General features: G+C 42.2%; 1 protein-coding gene across 1 annotated transcript in view; it reads left to right on the top strand.

Annotated features, from left to right (window-relative positions):
- Positions 1-20,831, top strand: part of TPD52 (tumor protein D52) — a 343,871-nt gene extending 323,040 nt beyond the window's left edge. The window contains exon 8 of the mRNA XM_073631856.1: positions 20,166-20,831. Coding sequence (XP_073487957.1) covers positions 20,166-20,310 — 145 coding nt within the window. The 3' untranslated portion in view covers positions 20,311-20,831. The remainder of the gene's footprint in view (positions 1-20,165) is intronic.
- Positions 20,832-21,245: the final 414 nt, after the last annotated feature.

Raw genomic sequence — 21,245 nt, 5'->3', positions numbered from 1 at the left:
CTAGCTGAGCCTGCACAGGTTCTTCGGAGCTGTTAGCATAAGCAGGAGCAAGGTATAGATCTGTAGGTAAAAAGGTTGCAGCAAACATGCATTTGGGATTAAATAAAGTCTGGTTGTCCAAACCTTGGTCACATTCTGCATACAAGCATAAATTAGTGACCGTTTATAGATCTGTGTATATACTTTAACGGTTTGGAGAATGGATCAATATTATTTCCATGTCTGACCATTGTAAATGAAATGTAAAGTATGTGGCAAATAAAAACAAAATTCTTAAGTGAGAATCATTGGGGATCAAATGGGATCAAAGACAAGCGATTAAAGTGCTTTACAGACTGATCCCGTTCCATGCTTGGCTATCTCAAGCTTTTTGGCACCAAAAACAAAAGCTCTTCTTAATATATCTTCTTATACTTTGATGTGGATTGGGCAGCTTGGGCAAGAATGTAAAGAATGGTTCCTTCCCTCACCTCTTCTATGTTGTGTCCTAGGTTACATGTGTTTATTGGCATATACTCACAGAAAACCTATATTGGTTTGTGGGTCAATTTTATATATTTTTTTGCTTAATATACTTTATTAAAACATAAAATCAGAGTTGCACACTGTTGACATCGCCCCATTACTACTTTATTCAGCCAAAATTGAATAATGACATTGGTTTATTCAGTTCAACCTGAGTTTGATATGAAAAGTAGAATTCCAGCCAAAACATTTTTTGGGTAAGTGATGAAATGCTTCTGTTGTGGGTGTCCCTAATAAAAAGATTTCCCTTCACTATTGTCCCAAAGATAGTGGTCACTAGGTTGGCAAATAAAAAATTCTCTCCAATATGAACATTTACAGCAGTACAAACATCTTTCATTATATTTTTTTTTTATTACAGGGTGGGAAGGCTTAGAATATGTGCCAGGCATTTGCAGCTGTCTGTATCACCACTAGGGTGACTGCTTTTACCTTCTGCTCCAGAGACATTGTTCACTGGGACCAAGAATAGGCAACATTTCTCCAATAGAGCAATTAATCTTGCATGCTTACTGCATACGTTTCCTGTAGTGAAGCTTTTTTTTTTTTCTATTTTGTCATGGACAACTCAGCTTTCTAATATCCACAAGAAAGCAAAATAAAAATCTAATGGAGTAGGTGGCTTTGTAGATGAGTTACATTCTACATAACATCTTTAGCAGAAGTAAATCACAGAAAAGTGTGAATTTTAGAAAGCAAGTAGAAATCTGCAGATGTTTAAAAAAACTCCAATGCCTCTGAGGATTCATGTAGACAGGCAGGGGACACAGGAGTCACCCCACCTGTAGGAAAGTCCAGTGACCCCAAGCAGTACATTAAAGGATAAGTTCACTTTTAGAGCATGTTACACCCATAATTGGGGTGTAGTGTGTAACATGCTCCATACTTGCCCCCCACACCCTTGACTCCCCCCGACAGCAGGCAGGGATCATCACTTCACACCCGCTGTCACATTTTGAAAATAGCTCCTCCCACACAGTTGTGTTTTTCATTCCCTGCGATCTGTGCATAAGAGAACTACAAGTACCGTCAGCCATTGTGGCTGACGACTTGTAGTTCTCAATGAGCTGGGAGGGCACTGATAAGCCCACTCGTAGTTCATTCACAAGCCCTACAGCTTGTAAACAGTCAGCCCATATCGGTGGTGCAGGCTGAAAGCTGCAAGGCTTATCTGCAGGAGCCTGACATTGCACCAGTGAAAGGTGAACTTGGTATTTTAAAGTGTAACTATAGGCAACATCCAAATGTTACAGTCTCCCACAATCAATTAATCCCATAGAACCGAAGAAGGAGGCCGCGCCTCCAAAACATCTTGTCCTCGCAAGCCTTCTGGCAGACTGCTTGCTTGTTACTTCCTCCACATCATGTCCGGCATTGACGTCACGCGGCGCCGGCTAGTCCGGGTGCAGGCAGGCTCCCAGAGCTGTTCAGTGGGACACTGCAGCTAGGACTCTGAGTGTCATCCCCCGCTCGTTCCCCACACCATTGGGTGATATCCTAAGGGACAGGCCATGAGAGGAGGCATAATTGTGTCCATCATGTGAACACCAAGTCTTCCGCTGTGAGTACAACTTTATTGGTTTATATGTACCCCGTTAAACGTTACTACACTAGGGTGGCTGTGCGCTCTCCTTTCCTCTATTTTCTGCTTATGGTGGACTACCCATGCAGACCCCATACCATACTGCTCAACACATTTCCTAGATATAATCAGGCTAATGCAGATGATTCCCCCTGTCCAGACTACTCAGTTATCTGAAACATATGGGAGCCCTAAATGTGGTAGGACTATATCACCACACAATAGGATATGTTTTGTTTGTATTTTCTTTGTGATTGCTCGTGAAAGTCGGGCTTTGTCCTCGGCACTGTAGCCTGTTGTTGTTGTCAGGTGTCCCTCTGTTTTGATAGTATGTACGTCGCCGAGCTAAGTTTCCTATGTGCCACTTTCCCTCCGTTTTATTTTTCTGTGAGAAAACTTTGCTAACAATCCCTTCCACCCTCGAGAGGGCTGTGGATTGCTTGCACTGTCAATACATCTCAAGAATCCTTTGTAGGACACAATAAACCTCCCTGTTCTTTTCTCAGGAGAGGCGGTGGAATTTCAGCCACTATTTCAAACGCAGATAATACCTTGTTTGGAGAAGAAGTTTGAAAAAAAAAAAAAGTGGTTTAAGTTGGAGTGAATTATCACCTAGGCTGGCTGGCTGCGTGCGTGTGTTTGTGCCAGCAATACGATACTGTGGGAAAGTGTGGAGCCACCTTGGGAGATGGTGAGAAAGGGACTTATGCTCATTCATACAATGGGTTATGCTCTTTGGATTGCTTCTTAATGGGTTACTTTGACTCTTTGAGCCGGTTGATGCAGTAAGATGCCTGTTCTGGCATCATGGAGGTCCCATGAGGAAGAGATGTCTCAAGTGTTACTTTCCTGTCTTATAAAAGACATGGAAGAGAATGGGCTAATGTCATGCTTTTATTTTAAGTGGGGAAAGACTGGGAAAAGGTGGGGTGATCATATGTGAGAAAACAAGAGTAGCTATGGTAAATTCCGAAAGGGCACTTTTTTTTTGGCTAGTGAGGAAGGGTTTTTTAATGCCATCTGTGGGCATAGGGAGATTTCCCATCCCTTGCCCTCATTTCCCCTTCTATAATAATGTGTCATGAGAGCATGAAGCAAGGAGAAATTTCCAAGCAGAAAGTAGACTTTTTGCTTTAGTAGTGTTGAGAAGACTAGAGCCCACAATTTAACTGTATCTGAGAACCATAAACTGAAAACGCTGTTTTGAGAGAGTTTTTAGTTCTGCTTTAAACTGACTTTTTCAAGTAACACCAACCAAAACTTTTTTATTTCTATAGTGTTTAAAGATTGAACAAAAGAATATATGTCAGGGAGCCCGCAGCACTGTCACCTAGATGGTGAGGAAAAATCTCTCATATCCTATGAGTCTTCATGGGCATTTTTTCATTTTTCTTTCAGCTGGAGGGATTTTTTTCAGCTAAGCACATTCGCTTACCTTCATGCCTGAGCTAAGGGCATGTGGATTCCTTGAAGTAAGTGTTAAGTACTTTGATCATCTGCCCTTACTCAAGATGGCCATGATTAGCGATGCTAGAGGGGTGCTTATCAAAGTGATTTCTCGACAAAGTAATTCATGAACACATGGATTGATTAGTTTGAATATTAAAAATAAATTAAACAGCATTTTCAGTTTATGGTGCTTTAACCATTTGACCACTGGGCACTTAAACCCCCTTCCTAAACAGACGAATTTTCAGTTTTCAGTGCTCTCACATTTTGAATGACAATTACTCATTCAGGCAACATGCTACCCATATGATTTTTTTGTCCTTTTTTTCACACAAATAGAGCTTTCTTTTGGTGGTATTTGATCACCACTGGGTTTTTATTTTTTGCGCTATAAATGAAAAAAAAAAACACGAAATATTTGTGTGAAAAAGCATTTTTCTTTGTTTTGGTTATAAAATTTAGGAAATTAGTCATTTTTCTTTATAAATTTTGGCCACAATTTATACTGCCACATATCTTTGGTAAAAATAACCCAAATAAGTGTATATTATTTGGTCTGTGTGAAAGTTATAGAGTCTATAAGCTAAGGTGCCAATCACTGAAAATTGATCTCACCTGATCACACCTGATATACTGACGGCCTATCTCATTTCTTGAGACACTAACAAGCCAGGACAGTACAAATGACCCCCTTTTTGGAAAGTAGACATTCCAAGGTATTTAGTAAGGGGCATTTTGAGTTTTTTGAAGTTGTAATTTTTTCCCACAATTCTTTGCAACATGAAGATTTTTTTTCTTTTTTTTTTTTTCCACAGAATTGTCATATTAACAGGTTATTTCTCTCACGCAGCATATGCATATCACAAATTATACCCCAAAACACATTCTCCTACTTCACGCGATGCCACACGTGTGAGACTTTTACACAGCCTGGCCACATACAGAGGCACAACATGCAGGGAGCACCATCAGGGGTTCTAGGGAGATAAATTACACATTTCATTTTTTGACTACCTTTTACACTTTTGAAGGCCCTGGAGCACCAGGACAATGTAAATGTCCAAAAAATGACCCCATTCTGGAAAGTAAAAACCACCAACGTATATTTTATAAGGCATAATGAGTCTTTTGAACATGTCATTTTTTTCCACAAGTTTTTGGAAAATGTGGAAAGAAAATTAAAATGCATTTTTTGTCCATTTTATAAGATATATTTATATATTTATAAGATATTTCTAACACATATTTCTGTACATAGGAAAAATGACACCCCAAAATATATTCTGCTACTCCTGAGTATGGCGATACCACATGTGAGAGACTTTTCCACAGCCTGGCCACATACAGAGGCCCAACATGCAGGGAGCACCATCAGGGACATACATTTCAAATCTAATTTGACTACCTATTACACTTTTGTGAGACACTAATGGGCACTGTAGTGGCAGGGATGCAGCATGGATGAGAACTGATATGGCATGGCTGTGGCAAGGATGAGCACTGCTGTGGCATGGATGAGCATGAATGAGCCATGAATGAGCACGGATGGAGCATGGATAAACATGGATGAGCGTGGATGGAGCATGGATGAGCACGGATTGAGCATGGATGAGCCAGGGATGGATGGAGCATGGATGAGCCAGGGATGGAGCATGGGTGAGCCAGGGATAAATGGAGCACGGACTAGCCAGGGATTGAGCATGGGTGAGCACGGATGAGCCAGGGATGGATGGAACATGGAAGAGCCAGGGATTGAGCATGGATAAGCACGGATGGAGAACGGATGAGCCAGGGATGGATGAGCCAGGGATTGAGCACAGATGGAGCACGGATGAGCCAGGGATGGATGGAGCATGGATGAGCCAGGGATGGATGGAGAATGAATGAGCAGGGATAAGCCAGGGATGGATGGAGAATATCCAAGACAACAAAACAAACACTCTTGCGCATAAATGTGTAAGCCCGACAGTTCAAAGTGCAGGATGGACAGTAGCTTTCAGCCTTGGTGCCCTCAAGGATAGGGATATCCTAGCAATCAGACAAAAAACAAAAGAGAGGGCGCACCGGCCTTGTGCGTTATCCTTAAAAAAGTTTATTAAAAAAGAAAACGTAAAAACTACTAGTCACAAGGGTAGATGAAAATCACGCTTAAATGATCTTTAGGCTAGTGGTGATCTATCCACTGGTGGCAGTCTCCAGATCCTACGGAGAAGACGTGCAGACCGCTGCTGGCTGACGCGTTTCGAAGGTAGCACCTTCTTCTTCAGAGCCTCCGAAGAGCTTCATGCCCCATAATTACCTGAGCCCCATCTCGATCCAGCGATGTGCATGAGAGCAGTGGCTCTCCCAAGTCTCTCTCTCATTGGCTCACACAGCAGTGGGAGCCATTGTCTACTGCAGCTTTCAATCACAACCAGTGAGCCAATGAGAGAGCAGGAGCGGGGCTGAGCCGTGCTGTCTGTGTGATTGGACAAAGTCCATTCACAGGAGAGAGCCTGGGGGAGCCTGTTTGAGTGCCACCATAGCAAGAGGCTTGCTATGGGGGCACTCGGCAAGGAGGAGCCACGACCACCGGCAGAGGGCCCAAAAAAGAGGATCGGGGCTGCTCTGTGCAAAACCATTGCACAGAGCAGGAAAGGTATAACTTTGTTGTCTTGAAAGAAACATATATATATATTTTTTATTTTATTTTTATTTTATTTCAGGTACTTATATAGCGCTGTCAATTTACGCAGCGCTTTACATATACATTTTACATTCACATCAGTCCCTACCCTCAAGGAGCTTACAATCTAAGGTCCCTAACTCACATTCATTCATACTAGGGACAATTTAGACAGGATCCAATTAACCTACCAGCATGTCTTTGGAGTGTGGGAGGAAACCGGAGTACCCGGAGGAAACCCACGCAGGCACAGGGAGAACATGCAAACTCCAGGCAGGTAGTCTCGTGGTTGGGATTCGAACCAGCGACCCTTCTTACTGCTAGGCGAAAGTGCTATCCACTACACCACTGTGCCGCCCATGTATATTTGGTATTATTGTATGTATGTTAGTATCCCTTTAAGACTTCTAAAACTGCCAGTAGTTTAGCTGTCATACTGATCCAATGGTTTCAATATTGGAGTCAGTATGTAGAATGATTTTAATGTTGTAGTCTTCATGCTTATTCTCAGTTAGTGACTCAGGAAGAACTGATGACAGATTTTCGCTATATTCAGGGGGTCAGCAATGGCAGCCACAAATTTGCTTATTGCCCTCAGAATTAAACATTTTTAAAAGTTTGCTGTTGTCCTCGGCCAGAGTTAGAAATTGCAATATTAAAGAGACTAAACCGCAAGACTCTTTTGCAGGGTGTTGTGAGGGGTTTGCCACCTAGGAAAGTTTTATTATTTGTAGTACTATTTATTTTCACCTTTGCCCCCTGACACAATACCTGCTCTAGAGGTCACAAGGTCTTCAGTGATACTTCGTATCCAAAGTTTTCCCTAAAAGAGTTCTTATGAATGCTTTCACATTATTATTACCGTCATTCACCTACACATGTGGCGATTTTAGCTGGAGGTGATTGTACTGGTTTGAATGACATTGTGCTATAATAGAGTGGGATGAAAGGCTCTTTCACTTTATTCTGTTTGCCAGTGTGATATTCATCAGGGTGTCCACAGACAGTTGGATCTGTCATGGAAAATGACGGGTTATCTGCCCATCTTCACTTGAATGCAGAATTGGCATGAACCGTTCTGATCCTTTTGACTAATGTTTCAAAGCAGATCATACATAGTAAAAGGACAGTTCCTTGTCAGTGGAGGCGAAGAATCTATACTGGACGTAGAAATATTACAGTATTTGGAGAACATTCACTTATTGCTGGCTATTGACCCCTACGTTGCCTAATGTGCAAACTTTTTGCTATGCTTGCATTTATAATTCCGATGTTTGTGATTTGGTTACCTACCAACAATATGGTACCATATATATTTTTAATTACAGTACTGTGCATAAGTGTTAGGCAGGTGTGCTGTAAAGTAAGAATGCTTTCAAAATATATATTTTTTATTGTATGAATTTTGTAAATTGATATAAAAAAAAGTGAGCGAACTGAAGAAAAAGCTAAATCAAATCATTATTTGGTGGGATCACCCTTTTGGCTTCAAACCAGCATCAATTCTTCCAAGTACACAGTTTTTGAAGGAACTTGGCAGGTAGGTTGTGCCAAACATCTTGGAGAACTAACCACAGATCTTCTGTGGATGTAGACTGCCTCAAATTCTTCTGTCTTTTCATGTAAATCAGACAGACTCGATGTTCATCAGGGCTCTGTGGGGTCCAAACCATCGCTTGCAGGACTCCTTCTTCTTCTTTACGCTGAAAATAGTTCTTAATGATTGGCTGTATGTTTGGGGTCATTGTCCTGCTGCAGAATAATTTTAGGGCCAGTCACGTGCTTCCCTGATGGTATGGCATGATGGATAAGTATCTGCCTGTATTTCTCAGCCTTGAGGACACCATTGATGACCCCATTGATCAGGCAAAGTTGAGGACTGTAGACAGTGGTCGGCCAAGGAAACTTAATGCAGCAAATAAGACACATCATGCTATAACTCCCCTTCGACATCGGAAAAGATGTCCAACAGTGCCATCAGCATAGAACTGGTAGAAACCATTGGGAACCAGGTACACCCATCTGCTGTCCAGAGAAGTCTGGCCAGAAGTTGTCTTCATTGAAGAATTGCAACCCAAAAAGTTGTACCTCCGACGTGGAAACAAGGCTAATCGACTCAAATATGCACAAAAGCAGAGGACCTGGGTTGCAGAAAATGGCCGCAGGTGTTTGCCGAATAGCTGAAAAGCTGTACAATGAGTGCCTGCAGGCAACAGTGAAGGATGCGGGAGGTCCTTTCCAAGTTTGCATTTCTGCAAATGGAGTTGGAGATTTGGTCAAGATCAATGGTGTCCTAAATGCTAAGAAATACAGGCAGATACTTATCCATCATGCCATACCATCAGGGAGGTGTGTGATTGGCTCCAAATTTATTCTGCAGCAGGGCAACGACCCCAAACATGCAGCCCACTGAACTATCTTCAGCGTAAAGAAGAACAAGGAGTCCTGGAAGTGATGGTTTGGCCCCCAGAGCTCTGATCCCAGCATCGAGTCTGTCTGGGATTACATGAAGAGACCGAAGGCTTTGAGGCAGCCTACATCCACAGAAGATCTGTGGTTGGTGTTCTATTCCTCTAGCTGTCCAGTGGCTACCAACATATTCTAATCCTTTCACCAGCTCTGGATCACAAATTTATTGGTGGCTAAACACTATGGATTTAATAATAAAAACATCTCCAGCTTTAAAGCTTCCACCTTTTTAAATGCAGGACAGGCTGAGTTGTGTTAAGGATTAGTGCTTTGGTGCCAGGGTATAATGACAGGTTTATGTATGATTACCATGCCTACAGCAACCTATCATTTATGTTTCCCTCTAAACGCCTGTGATGGGAGCCTGTATAAGCAGCATCTACATTTCCGCTGTTCGCTCTTTCTCTCTATTGATCTCCCGTCCGCAAATGTTTTAGCTGCAGGCAACATCTGTCATAAAGGGCAATGTTTATACCCCACATTACCTGACAGACATGTCAGATGCCTTTCATGAGCACCATTTTCAGGATATCTTTATATGCAGGTGCGACAAGGCTGTTGAAGAATTTCTTTAATAAATTGGATTAGGCATGATTAAAGTATCTGAGGGTTTGTGTTCAAATTACAAGGAGCAGCAGTTAGAGCCTGTGACACTGGTATCACACGGTAATTGCCTGTTCTTTTCATTGAAAATAATCTCCCCTGCAGGCACACACAGACAGCCGAACAACTTTCACCACCATTGTTCCATGTTTTGTTGTTACAACAGTTTGGGGGATTTTTTTTCCTGGTCAGGGAGGGGGGGGGGGGTGAGCCGTAAAACCACACATTATAATATTTGGATCGCTTCCAGGTAACTATAGAATGACATTGAGCTCCTTTAAGTAGTTACATATTATAACCCCTTTAGCACTTTATACAATTGTAACCCTTTCCGAAAAAAAAACACATTTTGTGTGCACATGCCTCACATTCTGCTGTGAGTGGGGGGCTTCCATAACTTCTGCTGAACATATAGCTGTGAAGGTCTGAACGAGGAAATGGAAAAAGTCATACTTTATTCCTTTCTGCCCAAATGACAGCCTAGAGGCCACATGTGGTCCGTTGGCTCTTACTGTGCTGTCCTTGGCACCCCTACACACAGTCTGACAACCCACTCAGTCCAGTAAAGTAAACTATTCTAGACTCTAACTAGCGGTTCCTGTAACTCCAGAACTGGTCCTACTTGGGATCCCTGATGATGCCCAGTGATCCCATCATAGCAAATTATTGATATCTTACTTATTATTTTATGCTAAAAAAGAAATTCTGTGTAAGTAGTCATCTTCTACTCTCCCCACCATATTGTCCTGGGAAAACATGACTGATGCTGTGTTATCCCTATATAAGTTGACGTATATCAACCGTGGATGTCCTTGGAAGTTCGATTAGGTATGGCAACTGTGGATTTCCCAGTAGAAAACTTTGCCTAAGTATTGCTGGTATTGATCAGTCCTTTGGCTACCTTATATACTCGAGTATAAGTCGAGTTTTTCAGCACATTTTTTTGTGCTGAAAGTGCCCCCCTCGACTTATACTCGAGTCAAGCACTTTTCTGCAGCAAAAAATTTCATTTTCCGAACCGACTTTGGGGCCCCGTATCTCAGGTCCACTTGGTGCTAGGAACCCCGAATTTGGTGTGCAAACCCAGTGGAACTGGTACCATAATATATCCAAAGCTGGAGTTCCTAGCCCCAAGTGGCCCTGAGATACGGGGCTTACAAAATCGGTTCGGAAAATGTCATTCTCTGCTGCAGAAAAGTGCTTGACATTTTCTGAACCGACTTTGGGGCCCTGTATCTCGAGGCCACTTGGTGCTAGAAATCCCATATTTTATGGTGCTAGTTCTACTGGGTTTGCACACCAAATTTGGGGTTCCTAGCACTAAGTGGCCCCGAGATACGGGGACCCAAAGTCGGTCAACTGTGTCCATCTGCAGCAATGTCATTTCGGGACACTTTGGGTTCAGAGACCCCAAATTTTGGCTGCAGCTAGGGGGCATGTAGGAACACTTAACTACCGAGTTTGAAGTTCGGGGGACCTATGGCTGCAAATGGGCACAGTGAGGCATGCAAATGGACACAGTGAGGCTGCAAATGGGCATTGTTGACCCTCTCTTCCACTTACAGTAGCTGTGCATTTCTCACCCTCGTCTTATACTCGGGTCAATAAGTTTTTCCCATTTTTTTGTGGTAAATTAGGGCCTCGACTTATACTCAGAACGACTTATACTCAAGTATATACGGTATATTTGAGAACCTTGATTATACCCTTGTACTGGATGTTTTTTCTCTATTTTATACATTGATTTAAGCTTATGTTATGCCATGTCAATAGTTTATCTTTTCTTTTATTATAATGTGTTCTACTCTTCTTTAACTTAAAGACCGCCTACTGCAGATATACTGTGGCTGGGCGGCTCTATTGCATGAAACGACGTACCAGTTTATCATTTCGTGCAATAGACAGCAGGGGGCGCGCACGCTGATTATCCAGAGGGGGAGTGGGTCTGGTGACAAGGTTGAACGTAAGCTGACCTCACATGTTTCCTGAGAGTGTCCATGTTCCCAGTTCCATGCCTGTTTGACTCTGTGCCGCTGATGTATTTAGATACATCAGAGTGAGAGCTGATTGGAAGAAAGGGATACAACTCCTTTAACACACAGCACATTGGAGCAGTGCTGAGGCTGTCAATCAAAAACTATGCTAACCCTGTCACCATTTTTCTCTTGGTGTCAGGGAAACGCATCAGAAGTGATTCATGCTGATAGCAGAGGAATGAGGCAATGAACAGGAATGACACTTGGTGCTTTGTATTAAGACAAGTACACACTGTAGATGGATGTGCTTTGTTCATATTAGGTCTGAGGTTTACAACCACTTTAATAAAGATGCCAAATAAAGCCAAGTGTTGCAAAAGTGATTATAGTTGGGTTGAAGTGCTCTAATGTGCTAGATCCATTAGGTAGCCCAGGCATGCTAGGGCTGTAGATGAGAAGCAGTCAAAATGCACAACCGACTAGAGCATAGTTTAGGCTCCCCCCATGGGTCAGCACACCCAAGGCTAATGTTAAGCACGTTATACCAGTGGGGTCCAGAGGATCCCAGATGTAAATATTTAAGTACAAAACAAGGTGGTCCCAGTAAGAACAAATGTTTTTGTGTGCTGGGTTATCCATGGGGGCCCAGAAAAGAAAAATAGTGAGGTACAGGAGTAGGATATAGAGCACAGTAAAAGTGTGGTGTTTGATAACCGCTATAAACTGGGTATAATCTCACAATGAAAAAGCAAAAGCACTTAACATGAAAACAAAAGCAAAGCGTGTATTGCACAGAGTGGTATCACCTAAATAACCCAAAACCATGGAAGTTGGCAAAGGCAGGGCGGTAAACTGGCTGGGCTAATTAGCCTTTGCCGGTGGCATGAAAAACTTCAGAGATCAGGTGCACCAAAGTCTGAGTCTGGAAAGGTAAGGCATGCAAAGATGGAGCTTTCCAGACTTTTGGTGACCCTTGTTCCAAGGAAAAGCTGTTAAGAGGCTTGAGAAGGAGGTTCCTGAGCAGAGGCTTCTGAAGAGGTCAAGTGTGTAGGCTATTGGAGGTTTAGCTCTCTAAAGCAGGCATAGATATCTTCAGATGTTTGAAGCTGATATGACTTGCCTTCATAGGTGAAGTAAAGTTTGAAGGCAAGCTCCATCATTTGATGCCCGCAGAATCGTGAGGTAAAGATGGAGAACATTTACGTATAGTGTAGCGAGCTTAGTCCCTGTAGAGACCATATGGATGACCCTGGAAAGACAGATGTGAAGAGTCTCTTGCAGCTTGAAGAAACCGCTCCCACAGGCAAAACAGGAGTTTAACTATGATGTCCCGCAGTGAGCCTTCAGGTCTCCTGGGACCAAGGGCGTGATGAGCCTAGTCCATCTCTCAGCTGTCAGCACCAGCTCCTCAAAGAGGACTGTGATGGAGCCTTGGAGGTCTTCTATAGTCTCAGAGTGGGCTCGGTTTTCATAGTCCTCTAGCTGATCCCTGAGGGAGGACAGCTCGTTCTGTGCATGTTTTCCAGATCTTGCTCTTGGCCATCTAGAACTGTTGTAGCCTACTCCATACTCCACTCTAAAGAGGCTGTATAGTGGCCTAATTTGTGGATCTTGCAGTGGAGCTACCTCATGATGGTGGTGGAGGCTTTCGCCAGCTGTTCCCAAATAATGTCCCAAACCTGGATGAACGTTGTGAGTCTTCTTGGGGATCAGAGAGATGCTCCAAAAGATTCTGCCTGTGCTCTTGACAACTCAGCCTTTGTTGACCTGGGAGCCAATTTGGTTGAAGTATGGGAGGGCCGAGAGGCCGTGGAGTGAATGCAGTGCTTGGTAGAGCGGGTGCATTGCATTAGTATGTTGGGGGGCCATTCCAAATGAATAGTACTGTAACAACATTGTGTGTATTACCACAGCGTAATTGTGTGAACTTGCCTTTAGACAACCCTTGTAATAATTGCGCTTCTTTACAGAGTTCATGGCTTATGCCTCAAAGGATCTTACAGTAATGTCCCTTCAAAACATTTGCTGAAAACCCACAGACCTACCAGTATGTTTTTCGAAGAAAGCCTGGACAAACACAGGGAGAGCCATGCTGATGGTATCCCTGGAAGGGGCTTATTCCTGGACCCCTTCCACTGCAAAACAAACTTGTTAACCATATCACCACTACATTGCCCATTGCTAGCCTTATGAACTCTGCACAGAATATCCCTTTGTTAAGATAAACAAATGATAATATTTGTGTAAAGGGGGTCCAAATAAATTAGGGTGTGTTGGTACTTGCTGGATACAGTATAGAAGGAATTCCCGGATCCACACTCTATAACAAGATCAAAAGTTAATTTATATATATTTTCAAAGTCAAGTAACTTTTTTCTGTAAGATCAACCTATAAGTCCTGTAAGACTCCAGGGTGTTGAATAATCTCTTAATGCACACTCTATTGCATGTTATTCCTTGTTTGTGGATCAAAAGGGAACCGCTAAGCAGCACTTTGATCCGCTCCTGCTAAAAAGTACAATCTGCTGGGAGATGTGAGCATAATTGTCATTCATGTTCCAGAATTGCGACGTACAGCAAAACAGGCCTGTTTTGATCCCTGAACAGTGCAGGAAAATGTTTTACAGTTGAGTAAGGAGATGAAAGACTGGCATTTATCAACAGAGAAAAAATACTTTGTGTACATATTTGTGAGCAACATTTATGCCATTCAAAACTTTTTCAGATCTAAACTATTTGTCTGGAGTCCACATCGAGAATGCCGCAGATTTGGTAGGATAGGCAGGTTATCAGTAAATTTTGTTAATATTACTCGTATACTAATTTTGAAAAGGCTCTTGTACTATAATGTACTAATGATAAACTTCTCAATTGTACATTACAGGACACAGGTTGAGTATTCAGGTACATATGGCTATGCTGCTGTCTTCGGTGATTGGAACAGCCTAGTATAACCTTTTTCCACTCCCAGCATCCTGAAGTTTTTTTGAGTTTGTCTAAGATTTCTATCCATTTTTTGACTCTGTCATCCTGAAGGTCCCCTTAAGGGACAGCCTGCTTCTCGTTCCAGTATCTCTAGGTGGTTTATCATCAAACATTATGAACTGAAAGACAGGGTTCCCCTTTTCCTGGTCAAGGTGCCCTCCACTACATTAATACTGTTTCTTAGATTCACAATGCTAATCCCATGAGATATTAAGTGGCTGCAGGTTTCCCTGGAGCTCTATTCTCTGTCCCCCCCTGGCCAGAGGAAAGAGGCAACTGCACTCGACATTTGTTTCCACCTGTAAGACGATGAAATTGTGCCACCACACATACCATACTGGTTTCATATGCTCTGATCTCCTTGTGATTGCGTTGGACTTACTCTTTTAATAGATTTGTATGTGTTTTATTACTACACTAGATGCATTTTGTGCTTTCTTGTTATGCTTCCCCCCCCCCCAAAAATCTCTCTCTGCTTGGTCTCTGCTGCCTCCTTACTACCCATCGCCACAAAAGCATGCAGGCCTCTACAATGCTGTGGAGCAGTTCCTAAATTAGGGCATTCTTGCCATTATCCCAGAAGGGCAACATTTATAAAGGTTCTACTCAAACCTGTTCACTGATCCAAAAGCCAACTGGAGCATTTGTAAGCTTGGATTTAATTTCATCGTGTGGGTAACAGAATTCTGCATAGAATAAACAAGATCTGTCTGCCTCCCTAAAGCCGGGGGATTTACCAGTCTCTGTGGACATAAAGGATGCTTATCTACGCTTCTTGCATTTTGATGTGGTCACTTGGTACTACCGTTTGTGGCCCTCCCTTTTGACTGTCCGCTGCACCTCGAGTTTTCACCAGCCGCTGTGTTTTGCCCTGCTTCACTTACAGGGAATTTCCAGTGTAAGATACCTGGCTGACCACCTCCTTCGGGAACAATCAGCTCAGGCATTGTCTGCTAATGATGTCAATGCTCAAACCAAGGCTTCGATGACCTGAGCCCTCCTCTTGGATACAGTTCAGTCCGAGAGCCGTCCCTCCTTCCACTTTTGTATAGGGATGTCTTGGATTTGATGGTAGCCTTCTTTGAGGCTGTTTCCGGTGCCCAGTTCCACTCCAGGCTATTTCAACTCAACAACAGCTGAACTTGTGGTGCAAGAAGGCTCATTCCTAGGGCCAATTGATTCACCTGTTGCTGCGAACCTACTTAGCTTAGATCACAGCCAGTGAGCAAGTAGGAGAGAGTGGGGGTGGGGCCAAGCCATGCTCCTTATGTTAAATGGATACACAGAGCAGCGACCTAGGAGCGATCCTGCTCAGGTGCCCCCCATAGCAAACTGCTTGCTTTAAAGGCACTTGGCAGGGGCCAGGAGCAGGGGACCCGAGAAGAGGAGGATTGGGGCTGCTCTGTGCAAAACCACTGCACAGAGCAAGTATGACATGTTTGACATGTTTGTATTTTGTCTTTAATCTGTTTTAATATCACTTTAAAATCCCAAACCAAAAATGTATTATATGGCAACTTCCCAATCATTAGATGTGGTGGTGTATTTTCATCTGGTGATCTGGCTGGTAACACACCTCCTGTGTGCCCCCACTCTGGATGAAGGAGCACAAAGACACCAGATACAGCAGCATTGTCAGCCTGGGGGGGGGGGGATTTTTAGATGTACTAGCAGATTTAAATACACTAATAAATTGAAGCCAAACTCCAGTTAACGCTTTATAAGCAGTTACAGCAACAATTTTTTCCTTTTGGGATAATGGGTCTACATAAATATAAGCTGTTTATTGTAAACACCCCCATCACTGTTAAAGGGGTTGTCTCAACCCTGTAACTGCTGCATCTGCAGGACAGCTTGTTCTGTTGAAAAAGAACAGGCTTGCTGGCTGGATTACTAGGTGAAAATAAAAGAAAGAAGGCTTAAAAAAGAAAAAAAGCCACCACAACGAAGAATCTGTAAGCTGCAATTGGTTGCTATGGGTTCCTGCACTTGGCAGTCTGTTTTACTGTATAAAATAAGGCCGAAATTGCTATTATTGAACTTGGCTCTGTGAAGGTCTTGATGACACTGGAGTTATGGTACTTAGACTCCCAGGTTTTTCTTATTATTATCCTCATCATGGATAATTTGTTTTCCAGCTAAATACAGTTCTGTGTTAATTGCGTCAAATGAAGGAAAGTGGACCTGACTGGGCCTGTAAGTTAATAACTTGTATATAAATGAACGATAGAGCACTGACGGTGGGAACGTCTTGTTCCCTACAGTAAACTGTTGGCATTAAGGCCAACTTGAGGGTGGGAGCACATAGAGTATAATTACATTTAGTGATGCATGTAGAATATTTAAAGGCTTACTAAAGTATAGACAAATATAAGAACAAATATGTGTAATGCAACTGTGCCCTGGGCTAAGTTAAGCAGATAGTAGGTAACAATTAATTATTTTACTGGGATTGGAGTTTGTGGTATTTATTTTTGTTGCTATGAATAATGTGTATAAGATATCTAAATCCAATAATAAAAGATGTATATATTGCATCTTATCAGTCCTTAAATGTAGTGGCTGCATTAGCTTTTTTTTTTTTCAAGCTAAACATTTTTCAGCAAGTACCTGTTGATCTTCCCAGAAATGGAATGTCCTTGGTGCATCAGGTGCATCATCTAAGGACTGGTAAGCTGCAATACAGTTTTTTTGAGGGGGTTAGGGTTAGATACACTTTAATATCTAGAGATTATTTATTTGAACCTATTTGAAGGATACATTCACGTTTTAAAAAGAATAATAATAATGCACATCTTTTTACTTGTCAAAAATGTGCATTTATAATTTCTTTTATTAGGAGCCTGTAAAGCATTGCACCAGCGATTAGCAGATTGCGGGTGCAAACTCAGGCTCCTGCAAGACTGTCCATGTAGCTGTCTGCCCATACCTTGTACGGGCAGGCAGTTACTGAATGACATAAAGCATCAATGGACTAGCTAGAGTGCTCAACAACAATGGCTGATGGTAGTTGTAGTTCTCCCATACACAGAACTCTGTGAATGTATGACGCAGCTGGGTGAGTGGAGAAACACATGGCCACCTTTTTAAATTATGACAGGGAGTGCGGGGAGAAGATCCCCAGCCTGCTGTTGCAATGGGGACTATTGGGGAGCTGCTCAGTAACTTGTTATACCCTAAATATTGGTGTAACATGTTACTAAAGGTGAACTTATCCTTTAAGGCTCCTTTTCACCTAAAGGTATGTACGTGTATAACATTTGGTAGGTATAATCACTTGGGCTTGTTTCAGTCTTGGTTGAGGCCTATGTCGTCAAACACCTTCTACCTTTTTGGGTCTCTAATCAAAGATCTCCCTGCTTTGCTGAGTCTCACTCCTCCTCATGTAGCAGGAATCTTAAAGAGGAGCTCCAGGTTCCCCCCTGAAAAAAAAAAATACAAGGACACTTACCTGTCACGGGATCCAGCAGTGTCTTCACCCGAGCCAATTCGTCAAATGGCTATCTGGTGCTGGCGCCGCTATCTTGAAGGGAAACCGGCAATGAAGTGCACTTTGCTTTGTAAATGGGCCACAGTCTTTGGGGACCTGTGATGTGTCCCAGAAGGCTGTGGGGAAAGGAGGGGAGGCAAACTTCTGGCTCACTTCATGAACTGAGCCGGGAGTGGGTGTCTGTCAAAACCAGGTACCTGCTCCCCCCAAAAAGGTGCCAAATGTGGCAGTGGAATGGGGGAGGAGTCTTAGAAGCAGAGCTTCCCTTTTTGAGTGGTGCTCTGCTTTTTTCTTTGCCAATTGAAATAAAAAAAAAAAAAAAAAAAATCACCAGGAGGCAAGAGATCTGGTAACAGCAGGTGGATCTAAAGCGATGCTTCAAATGGTTGGGCAGTATGCCTGGCAGTATCTACTCAGAACCGCATTGTCAGTTTTGGTTAGAAAGACTCTTTAGAAACCAGAAATATTTGGATCACAAGGCACTTCAGTAATAGTAATTATAGTTGTGTTAGTAAGTATTTATTATTAACCACCATTGAAGGCCTTCTGAGGTTTATTTGCCATACTAACAATCCCCTCTTTTTACTAAATCCTCCTGCATGTGTCAATGTTTATAAAGGGCAACCTAGTCTCTGCTGCTCATCACTGCTTGTGTAGATTGAAGCAATTTAACATTCCATGGAGAGATACAAAATTCTGAAAGCTAAACAGCGCATTATATCAGTGATTAACACTAGTGGATTTCTGCAAGTGTTGAGGGTCAGCCCACTCAGAAGTGATATTTTCAGTTTTGGATAGAGATTAAGGGGCTGAGTCCCACACTGTCTGTATATAACAGTGAGGGACCTAAGTAGCCAGATATTCCTGCCAAGCTTTTTTTTGCCTCTACTCCCACCCACCTTAGTCTGCCTCTTCCCATTACAGCAGGTGTATGCACACTCCTTGTTTCATTTAACCACAATACAATATAAATGAAAAATCCTTCAAGTAAAGTAAAACCCTTTTGTATTGTAATTGCTACAACAGGTGTGCAGACTGGGGAACAAGTCAAGCCATCAAAGACCTTTCACCACCAGAATTTCTAAGACACAATGGTGTCTATCATCTACCAAAATCTGTGATATTGATTTTGGTTGGTATGATGCTTTAAAGAAGTAGAAGAATCATAATAGAAGGTCATCAGCAGAGAAAGTGTTTTTATTTTTAAAGTAACCCTCCTGTATTGCTAACCTTATGTCCTTAGAAATTCATTAGAGCAAACCTTACCCCACCTTAGGCCGGCCATAGATGGTTCGAATCTCAGCCAGTTCAGCAGGAACCAGCTGAGATTCGAGAAGTTAATGGGCAGGCTGAATTTACCAAGTTTATCAATCGATCAACTTGGGTACCACCAGCCGGACAGATTTGCTTGCTTGCTGTCATCTCTCGGTTGGGATGGCTTCTCCCCCACCCATGGTTGCAGGAAAGACATTTTCACTGTCTATGGCCTGCCTTAAACTGCTGCAGCTTGCAGTGTCAGGATAATGATTACAGCCGGTTTGAAGTGGAGCACTACTTGTATATGCATAGCTGGTGAATGGCCTGACCAGGTGTACTTTTTATTTGATCAGGTTGCAAAAAGGGTCATATGGGGGCTTTTTGTTATAGACACCCTTTGGGTACTTTTTGGCAGGTGTTATATCCTGCACTGAATTTCCCATTTTAGGTGGGGTTTTCTCAGTTTGTCACACTCTCACTATATTCTTGACAGTAGAGACTTATTTTAAAAATTACAATTCCAATACAAATAGAATTATGTACAAATCATTTTTTTTTTTTAACTTAACTAGTGTAAGTAGCTGGATTTTACCTTGCGTCAGCCTATTATTTCCTGCACAGCACACTTATACTGGCAGATTGGATCAGATGGCAGTCGGCTGTAAACAGACAGGAGGTTTGTTTACATCCGAGCGCCCATAGAGGAGATTGGGCTGTGTCTGCACTGCATAAGCAGAGCAGACATGGACCAGCCATCCATCTACCCAGCGAGGATCAGCGAACAGATTCACTGCTGAGTAGGTGGACTCCAACAGAGCCCATCCTGTGTAGAAGGGGCCTAAGGTGGGTGCTGCCTGTTAATCACAGACTGAGGGCAGGGAGGTGACTTGGCTGTATTAATTACCAGCCGTAAAGAAAAGCCACGTCCCCAGGCTGACAGTACTGTCTCATATTGTATGTATTTATCAAGACTACAAGGAACGAAATGCTACAAGGAAGGAAATACAAATCCATTGACAGGTAAAAGAGTTCCATGATACGAGTTTGGGCGGTGTATTAAGCCATTAGCTTGGAGTTCACTTTTAAGATTGTCATTATTTAAATGTAATCTTCTCGCAGTTTTTTAGTGTAATACCTATTGATTCTCTTTATTGTCTTTTACAGAAAATATCAAAAAGGGACTAAAGTACGCCTGAAGCTTATTGACCTGGAGTTAACGTCGAGATTCCTAGGAGCTGTTACAGATACGACTTTGCTTGAAGCAGATGCTGTTCTATTAGGAATACTGCAGCAGAAAACACAAGAGTAGAAATAAATAATAAAGTATTATGAATGTTTCCTGTTTAAAGTGTGTCTGTGGGATTGAATATATGTAGCTGCTGGGCGATCGCTTTAAAAGGTCAGTCCACTCAACACTCATATATTTTAGTCCTGTATAATTTGCTAAGAGAAACCGGAGACAACCCCCAGATGTCCCCAGAAGGAACAATAAGAATATGGGCTATCCAAAGAATACATAACATTTTTTTTTATAGTATAAAGTAGATTTTATTGGTAAAAATTGTATTCTTTTCTGATGGGCCTGCATATTTCGAGGACTTCATTTGGTGAGATTTTCTGTCTCTTTCCTCTACTGCCATGTAGAATTAAAATTAAATAGCCTCCTTCTACATTCTCAGTAATGTGAAATCAAGACTTTCAACGGAAGTGCTTAGACCCTGCTAATGGTTGTGTGTCAGATCTTTGAACAAGAAAGATGGATAGAGCTGTAATGTTGTACAGAAAGTAAAGTGGAATTATCAAATAAAGTGGACTGGCCCTTTAACTTTTTCATGATTTTAGCATAATCATTTTTTTCCTGCTGAACACAAATACATATAAACAGTATCTCACAAAAGTTAGTACACCCCTCACATTTTTGTAAATGATTTATTATATCTTTTCATGTGACAACACTGAAGAAATTACACTTTGCTACTATGTAAAGTAGTGAGTATACAGCTTGTATAACAGTGTAAATTTGCTATCCCCTCAAAATAACTGAATATACAGCCATTAATGTCTAAACCGCTGGCAACAAAAGTGAGTACACCCCTACGTAAAAAAAGGCCAAATTGGGCCCAATTAGCCATTTTCCCTCCCCAGTGTCATGTGACTCGTTAGTGTTACAAGGTCTCAGGTGTGAATGGGGAGCAGGTGTGTTAAATTTGGTGTTATTGCTCTCACGCTCTCATACTGGTCACT

Source organism: Aquarana catesbeiana, linkage group LG05, assembly GCF_042186555.1.
Source record: "Aquarana catesbeiana isolate 2022-GZ linkage group LG05, ASM4218655v1, whole genome shotgun sequence".
Classification (NCBI taxonomy): domain Eukaryota; kingdom Metazoa; phylum Chordata; class Amphibia; order Anura; family Ranidae; genus Aquarana; species Aquarana catesbeiana.
Note: the sequence above shows the minus strand (reverse complement) of the source record. Positions and strands in the feature narration are given on the sequence as shown.